General features: G+C 51.2%; 1 protein-coding gene across 1 annotated transcript in view; it reads right to left on the bottom strand.

The window, feature by feature from the left end:
• The window catches only part of Fat2 (FAT atypical cadherin 2), a 91084-nt gene that overhangs the window by 9760 nt on the left and 72673 nt on the right, over window positions 1–8651 (bottom strand). Inside the window, exon 18 of the mRNA XM_008851882.1 lies at window positions 3174–3984. Within this exon, the coding sequence (XP_008850104.1) occupies window positions 3174–3984 (811 nt within the window). The remainder of the gene's footprint in view (window positions 1–3173; window positions 3985–8651) is intronic.

Below are 8651 nucleotides of genomic sequence, written 5' to 3'. Positions count from 1 at the left end.
GGGGGATGGGGGTGGAAGTCACGATCTTAATCCTGCATTTCATGTTATTTCTGCTGTCACTGAAGGAGGTGGTAGGCAGAATAGGATTCTGCACCTATGTGAGATTCAGAACCACAGCGGTTTTACCTTCTCTGCGAATAAGCAGGGCTGAATTCATTTGGGTAGGAATTTTCCAAGAGAGGTCAAGAGCCACTCTGATAAAAGGGCTGGTGATGGATCAAGTGGTCCAAACCTCCCTGCATCCTCCAGCCCTGTTAGTGATTTCTAATCAAAGTTTAACAGGCAAGAGTCTGAGATTTGGCCTGAACTGGGGTTTCTCCAGATCCTTTGACTGTCACACACTCTTAGGTGGTCGCCTTTGGAGGGAGTGTTCATGCCTTAACTCCCCAGTGTGAAGAAGCTGCCTGTCCAGCCTCAGGTCAAGGTTGAATGGCACAGGCTCCTGACACCTGGGGAAGAGGAAGTGCGGGAAAAAGGGAATAAAGGCAAACTGGAAAACGTGAAGGGGGGAGAAGGGATGTGGAGGAAGGAGGAGGAGGAGGGGACAGTCAGGGTTAAGGAATCCCAAGACACACACATTCTATTATACCAGAAGTCTAAAGTCCCCCCACCGGCCCTCCCCCCTGCAGGGGCCACTGATGGGAGACTGGGTTTGATTCCAATCAAGAATTCCCAAGCCTGGCTGGATGTCAGAACTGGCTGGGTATTCACTCAAAACATCCCAGATGCTCCCCTTGGCCATCCAATTCAAATGCTCTAGCTGGGGCTGGGGGCATGGTTCAGTTGGTAGAGTGCTTGCATAGCATGCAGAAAGCCCTGGGTTCCAGCACTGCATACACAGGTGTGCTGGTGCATACCTACAGTTCCAGCACAGGGGAGGTGGAGGCAGAAGGATCAATTCAAGGTCATGCTCAGCTATACAGCTCTGTAAAAACCTTCCCATGATGGGTGTTGGGGAAGGAGCCTAAGGGAGGCTTTGAGATGCTTTTAGATTCTGAGCCCTGGGGAAGCTGCTGACTACACCCGCAGAGTGGGTTTGGAAAACACATTGAGATGTATGTGAACGACACATGAATCAATTTCCGGGTGTCCTATTTTCCTAAAATATTAACAAAACAGCTAAACTTCCTCGAGCGATTCTGGCAGCACGCCTAGCTAGAGTTTCTCAAAGGGCAGCTCTGGAACCACCTGCCTCCAATGGAAAGCCAGCCGCAGGACTCAGCCAAGACCTTGTAACTTAAACTCCAGCAGTGATATCCGGAACAGGCTTCTTTACACACACGCCCCCCAGGTGCTCTCACACAATACTGGCTTTTAAAACCTCGGCTGTCTGCTGCCAAATGGTTGAGACCGACCCTTCAGCCACCACAGGCTTCCCTGCAGAAAACCTCCGGCAAAACACAGAGAGGGGACTCCCTTTCCTCCAGCCTCAGCCGGTGCGCCCTGAATGGAGTCACTAAATCTGAGCCATAGTCTCCCTAACTCAAGCTGATGGGTCTCAAAAGGGTCAGCCAGGCCAGGTAGGGTGGTGGTGATCTGAAGTCAATGTCACTTTCATTTTCTGTGTTTGTGTGTGTGTGTGTGTGCGTGCGCATGTGTGCTGGTGCATATACACGTGTGGGAAGTCAGAGTTGATATCAGGTGTCTGATAAATAAAACAAAAAATCAGGTATTTTTTAAATGTGTACGAGTGTTTAGCCTGCATGTAAGTACATATGTGCAATGCCCATGGAGGCCAGGAGATGGCTGCAGATTTCCCTAGAACTGGAGTTACAGATGGTTAGGAGCCACCACGTAGGTGCTGGGACTCAAACTCAGGTCCTCTGCAAGATCAGCCAGTGCTCTTAACTGCTGAGCCATGTCTCCAGCCCCTCCAGCTTCTTTTTTTAAGGGTCTCCAGTAGCCCCAGCCCCTCCTGCAATTCACTATTGTAGTCTAGGCTGGCCTTGATCTCACAGAGATCTGCCTGCCTCTGCCTCCAGAGTGCTGGGATTAAAGACATGCACCACCACACCCAACATCTTCCATTGTATTTTTTGACAGCATCTCTCACTGAACATGGACCTGGCTGATTTGGCTAGACTGGCTGGCCAGTGAGCTCCATGGATCCTCCATCTTCACATCCTCAGCACTGGGATTGCAGGTACATGCTGCTGTACCTGGCTTTTTACACAGGTGACAGGGATCTAAACTGACGCCCTCATGCTTATATGGTGAGCACTTTATCAGACTGAGGCTCCTTCCCAGCTCACATCAGTTTCCCTTCACCAGTGCCAAACTAGTCCACGGTCTGGGTCTTCATGCCAGGCATGCTGGGTGAGTCTTGTCAGAAACCTGAGTTCCTGGGGGACCTTAGTGTAGAGTTTAGGCTCAGAGGAGGACACATGGGTGTACGCATAGCCTGGCCTTCACTGGAGGCTGTACAGTTCCACTCTCCAAACCCCAGTCTCAAACGTAGAAGGGACTGATGACTCACATGGAGCCTGGCACACAGTAGGCTCCTTACAGCACTGACTGTTCCCATGTGCGTGACAGCCAGTGGCCATCCTGGGCTTATTGTGTGCCAACCATGAGCTAGGTGCTGTTATATCTACCACCTAGTTTATTCCTCAAACCCACTCAAGGAAGGGGTGTCCTCATTCTCTAGGCTATAAAAAAAGCAGCAGGAGCTTGGAGAATTGAGATAACACACCCAAGGGCACACAGCTAGAAAATGATAGAGCTGGGGTTTGAACTATGTTGGGTCTACATCTTGAGCCAATACCCACAGGCTGTGGTACAAACAGCAGCAGGACAAGCAGCTCACACGTCCCTAGCACTGCCTCCACGTCAGGCTCTTTTCAGTGAGCACCATTCGGACAACAGCCAGCCCACAGAGAGGTTAAGAAGTTCTCCCCAGTCATCTGACTGGAAGGTGGCAGAGCAGGGATTTGAACTCAGGCAGTCGGATGCCCCACTTTTTGCTCTTAGCCACAACTGTATTCTACTGCAATTTTCAAAGTTGCAGAAAGTGGCCAGACCTTGATTGGCATCCCACGATTAAACTGTGAAACTACCGCCTGTGTTGTGGTAGTCTGTGGCTTTCTGCCTGATTAAGATATGCCGGTGAGCCTCTGTGGGAGTCCACATGGAGGTGGGCAGTGTGGGCCAGGCAATGCATCCTTAACCCTCACCATTGCAGGAGCAGTTCCTCCCCAGGCGGTGCCGTGGTGTCAGGATGCTGAGCCTAGCTGTGCTGTATGTGGGTCCCACCCTGGGCTCCAGGGTCACTGTCTCTTGGCAGGTTTGTTCCTGGCAACTTGGCCCCTGGCAGGGCACCACGGGCAGGGCTGACCTCATCTGAACTCCCACCGAGTGCTCCATCTCCTTGGCCGAACGAGCAATGATAGAAGCTAGCTCCTGGAGGTCATAGAAGGTTCCGGAATGTCCCTTGAAGACCAGGAGCACGTCCACCCCAGCCGTGGCCTCCGCGGGCTGCAGGCTGGCCAGGTGGATGTCGGTCCGTTTGATGTCCAGGGTGTTGCTGAGGAATCTCTGAAGGTTACGCCAGTGGTCGCTCACCAGCTCTTCGGGGGTGAGCTGGTGGAAACCCAGCCGCACGGCTTGCTGCAGGGCCTCCTGCCCCATGTGCCACACGTGGACGTGGACCCTGGCGGTGGTGGTGAAAGTCCCATCACTGACTGTGACGTTGAACGAGTAGTGGCCACGAGGCAGCCCCTGGGAGGCGATAATCTTGCCATCGGGTGGGCGCACTGAAAAGTGCCTGCCCGGGCTCTCCGCCTGGCTGAGGCTGTAGGTCAGCGTGTCCTGGGGGTCTCCATCTGTAGCATGGATTTTACCCACCATGCCACCTTGGAACTCCTCCTCCCCAACAGTGATGAAGATCTCTAGGGGAAGGGCGGAGGGTGGGTGGATGCTTTGCTCCGTGACCTGGACACTGACCAACGTGGAAGATGACAGGGGCGGGAGGCCACTGTCTGATACCTGTGGGCAAGATAAACACTGCAGTCACCCAACAGAACTGTGGTGCCTCCGTGCCCAGCCGAGGCCTGTCCCCTCCGCTAGCCTCGTCTCACTTCCTTGTGCCCACCAGGGGCAGGCACAACACGTTGTCTCTGGGCAAAAACAAAATAACTCAAAAGTGCAGGTCTGTGCTACAGATTTCTCTAAAGGTTTGGTAGAAAACTGGGCTGGAGAGATGGCTCAGAGGTTAAGAGCACTGGCTGCTCTTGCAGAAGACTTGGGTTTGGTTCCCAGCACCCACATGGCAGCTAACAACCGTCTGTAACTCCAGTTCCAGGGGATACAACACCCTCTTCTGACTCTGAGGGCATTGCACAACACAGGTGCGCTTACACACATGCAGGCAAAACACTCATACACATAAAAATAATAAAAGGTTATGTAGAAAATGGGGCAGAGAGTTGTATTCCATAGCAAGCTTAAAACAACTCAACTTCCATCTGCCTCACAGGCTCTGAGCCTCTTCCTAGTTCCTCCAACCACACATTCTTGTGTGTAAATATTTCTGCAGATGTTTACACACGTGTTCATGTATGTGTATGTGTGTGTACCTGTATATGGAGGATAGAATGTTGTTCCTCAGGCACTGCCCACCTTGCTTTATGAGGCAGGGTCTCTCATCGGTCTGGACCTCATCAAGTAGGCTAGTCTGGGTGATAGGTGTTAAGGTTCAGATAGCCCTGCCCCCTCACCAACAGGGCCTCACAAACCTCCTTGCAAGCCCCTGAGAAAAAGGAACCAAGTTGATAAACACCTTGGTCTTTGAAGTCAAGAGAAGCAGACTTTTCTCCACTGTTTGGCCAACACAGCAGGCTTCCCCTTTAATCTCTAAAGAGGGCAGGTTTTAACAGTCCTGCTCCACCTCCCCCACCACCTAACTTAAAAAAAATACATCTTCCTGCCTTCTGCACCCCCCAGAAGCCTCCCCCTTTAAAAGAACCCAGCTCACGACCCAGGCAGACATTTTCCCTGCCCGGAAGGGAATCTGTCCCATGTGTTCCTTTGCTAATAAACTCTATTTTGATGGAGTTTTATCTGTGTCCTGGTGCTTTCTCCCGATTAACCGGATTCATCCATAGGCTACTTTATCTATGACTAGGTGACAAGTGAGAGATCTTAAGTCAGGTGGAAGGAAGTCTCTGAAGAGGGATGACAAAAGGGAGCAGCACGTGCAAGGGTCCTGGGGTGGGGAATAAGTGGCGTGCTCAATTAAACAGGATACCCTGGAGCCAACGGGCAGGGCAGAAGGCTGGGGTGAGGTGGAGGGGAAGGCTGGGATGGCCTCCCAAACAGGATGAAGAGCACAAGACTGGATCCCATGCCATAGCCATGGAAAGCCCTTGAAGGCTTTAACCAAGCGGGACGTGACTTTGTTGAGCTGGAGGAATATTCTAAATCAAAGAACTCCATCTTCCGGGTCAGGATGGTAGCCCAGTGGTAGGGCACCTGCCTTGTGTGTGTGGGGTCCTGGGTTCAAACCCTGGTACCGCACAAAGGAAAACAAACATGTCTTCTCACCATGTCTCAGCACACACCCCTGCGACTTCCTGCCCAGTTTACCAGGCTGAAGCTTGCTCCCCTGTACTCTTTACCTGCCCCGCAGCCTTCCCTCCAGCAATAGCTATTCACATGCATTCCAGCACTTTGAGTGCACAAGGAATCGAGTGCTGGCCGTGGAGCCTACCACTGGAGTGGTACCAACAACAACAGTGATGATCACTACTCCTCCTAACGATAGTGCACACCCACTGCAGCAGTATATAACACCATCACCAAGTAAGATAGCTGGCTACCATGAACCCAGTGCAGACCAGCAGAGGCCACTTCAAAGGCTTTAAATGCACGGTAGTAACTTATCTTATGAGACAGGTACCACTTTACAAAAATAGAGGCTCAAAGAGGTCAAATGACTTGCCCAAGGTCACACAACAGGTACGGGCTGAGCAGAGCCTGACCAGCTGTGCCAGCCTCTGACAGTGGAAAAACAGAGCAGACATGACAGAGAAATGATGCAGTGGTCCCCAAGTACCTGTCTGGAGCTGGGTCTGAGGATACGGCAGGTAGAGAACTGTTGTTTCTTTGCACATTTGTGCCTTCAACCTTGAAGACCCATGGAACTGCTGAGCCCCATTGGATGCCTCACTTAGATGTCTCTCAGGTGTGCAGATCAGAGCCTCCGTTTACCCCCTGTCCCGGTTAGCTTTAACTGTCAATTGGACACAACCTAGAGTTATCTAGGAAGAGAAGGTAACTGAGGAACTTCCTAAATCAGATTGGCCTGTGGGTGTGTCTGTGGGGGATCGTCTTGATTGTTAATTGATGCAGGGCCCAGCCCATGGTGGGTGGCAGCATTCTCTAGGCAGATGACCTTGAACTATGTAAGAAAGCTAACTGAGCTTGAACCATCCTGCCAGTCAGCGCTCGGCATCCTCCACGGTTCCTGCTCTACGTCCTTGGCTTCCTGGATAAAGATAATGCTGAATGGATAGCAAGCAGAGCTGCTTTGACTTCCAGCCTTGATTTCCCTCCGTGATGGACTGTGACCTGGAAATGGAAACTGAAACGAACCCTTCCCACCCTTAAGTCGATTTTAGTCAGGGTGTTTCATCACATCTATGGACAGGAAACTGGTCCTGCCTCCCGCCTACCCTGAGGCTTTTCTGCGGTCATAAATGGTCACACTTGGAGACGCATCCTGATTCTTCACTTTTGATTCCAGCCCCGCATCCAATCCATCACCAAGTCCCGTCTGTTTAGATGCTAACTACGTTGCCACATGCATCTTCCTCATCCTGAGATCAAAGCTCCCCTATCTCCAGCCTACAGGACTTCTCAACGTCCTCCCTCACCCACTCTGCTGAGCTTCTGGGGGGTGAGGTCCCTTCCCTTTCTAAACCCCTTCAGCCATGACTCGTGGCACTTACATTAGAAACCAGAAGTATATGCAAGGCTTAGAATTAGTGTGGCTGGGACCAGCAAGATCAGTGGGTAAAGGTGCATGCCGCCAAGCCTGACGACCTGAACTGGATTTCCAGGACCCACATGATGGAAGGAGAGACCTGACACCACAAATTATCCTTTGACCGCCACACATGTGCTGGGGCATGTGTGCACGCCCCCCATACACATATACAATAAGTAAATGTAAAAATTTATTTTTATTTTACGTATATGCATGTATTGCCTGCATGTAGGTAAATGCCCTCAGAGGACAGAAGAGGCTGTCAGATCCCCTGGAACTGGAGTCACAGACAGTTGTTAGCTGCCATGTGGGTGCCGGGATTCGAACCTGGCTCTTCTGCAAGAACAATCAGTGTTCTTAACTGCTGCGTGTAAAAATGTTTTTTATAAGAATTAGAATGACTGCTCATCCTGGCTTGCCAAGGAGAGCCTTGACGAGTTTCTGCTGTGGATGGATTGTCACCAGTACTTAGTGTTTGTGTCCCTCTAAAATCCAAACTTGGAACTTGAATCCCCAGTGTTTTTAAGGGGGGGTCTTTGGGAAGTAATATTTCCCTATATAACTCAGGTTGACCTTGGACTACAATCCCCCTGCCTCAGCCTCCCAAGTCTTGTGATCACAAGTATGTGCAATCTTTTTGTTTTAAGACAGAATCTCACTATGTAGCCCATACTGCCCTGAACTAGCTATGTACCTCAAACTGGCCTCACACTTAGCTTCCTCCTGCCTCAGTCTCCTGAGGATCACAGGCATGGAACCCCACGCTGGCCTGAAGGGATTGGTGCCCCTGTGGGAAGAGTCAGCTGGCTGGCCTGCTATCCGTTCTGCAATGTATACTCTGAGGAGGTCTTTCACCAGGATCTACCCACAATGGCACTCCAAACTTGGCATTCAGTGTCTAGAATTGTGAGAAATCAAACATCTTTATTCTTCACTGCCCCCAGACTATGGTGTTCTGATGCAGTAGCCAAACGGACTCAAACAGCACCTCTGTCACTTTCAAGAGGTCACAGGTTGGACCTCAGCTAGTAGTCCACGAGTCCTACCCTCATGATCGACCAGCCGCAGCTCTTCAACTTCCTGCCTGCCATCGCTCCCTCTTTCCTGATCACAGGTCACTTCAAACTCTCTCCCAACTCAAGACCTTGCTCTTCCTGCCTGGAACTCCCTCCTTCCTGCCCACTCTTCCCTGGGCCTCCCAGGTCTCCACTCAGATGTCACCTGCGTGACAAATACATGTGTTCCCTGTGTCTTAGGAGTCTCTTGTCACTTTGTTTCCTTGTCTTAAATCCCAAGGATGTGTTTTCCTCTTTACTCCTGTTTATCTCCAGAATGGAAAACCCACAAGGACAGGTGCCATCCCCTGGGTCCCTTGCTGTTACCAGCAGCTGGTGTAGCGCCTGCTGGGGGTGATGGTGTTATCTGTAATTCCAACCCTAGGCAGGTAGAGATAAGAGGATTCCTGGGGCCGCTGGCTAGCCAGCCTTGCCTATCAGCAAGTTCCAGGCCAGTGAGAGACCCTGTCTCTAAAAACAAACTGGGCAGCTCTCGAGGAAGGACAGCTGAGGTTGTCCTTAGGCCACCACAAGCACATATATGCACATACACACAGCTGCACACACGCACAAACCTGCACATACATGTACACATGCACACACATGCACCC

This window comes from Nannospalax galili, unplaced genomic scaffold (assembly GCF_000622305.1).
Source record: "Nannospalax galili isolate Female #2095 unplaced genomic scaffold, S.galili_v1.0 scaffold706, whole genome shotgun sequence".
Classification (NCBI taxonomy): Eukaryota; Metazoa; Chordata; class Mammalia; order Rodentia; family Spalacidae; genus Nannospalax; species Nannospalax galili.
The sequence above is the reverse complement of the archived record's forward strand: the minus strand, read 5'-3'. Positions and strand labels throughout refer to the sequence as shown.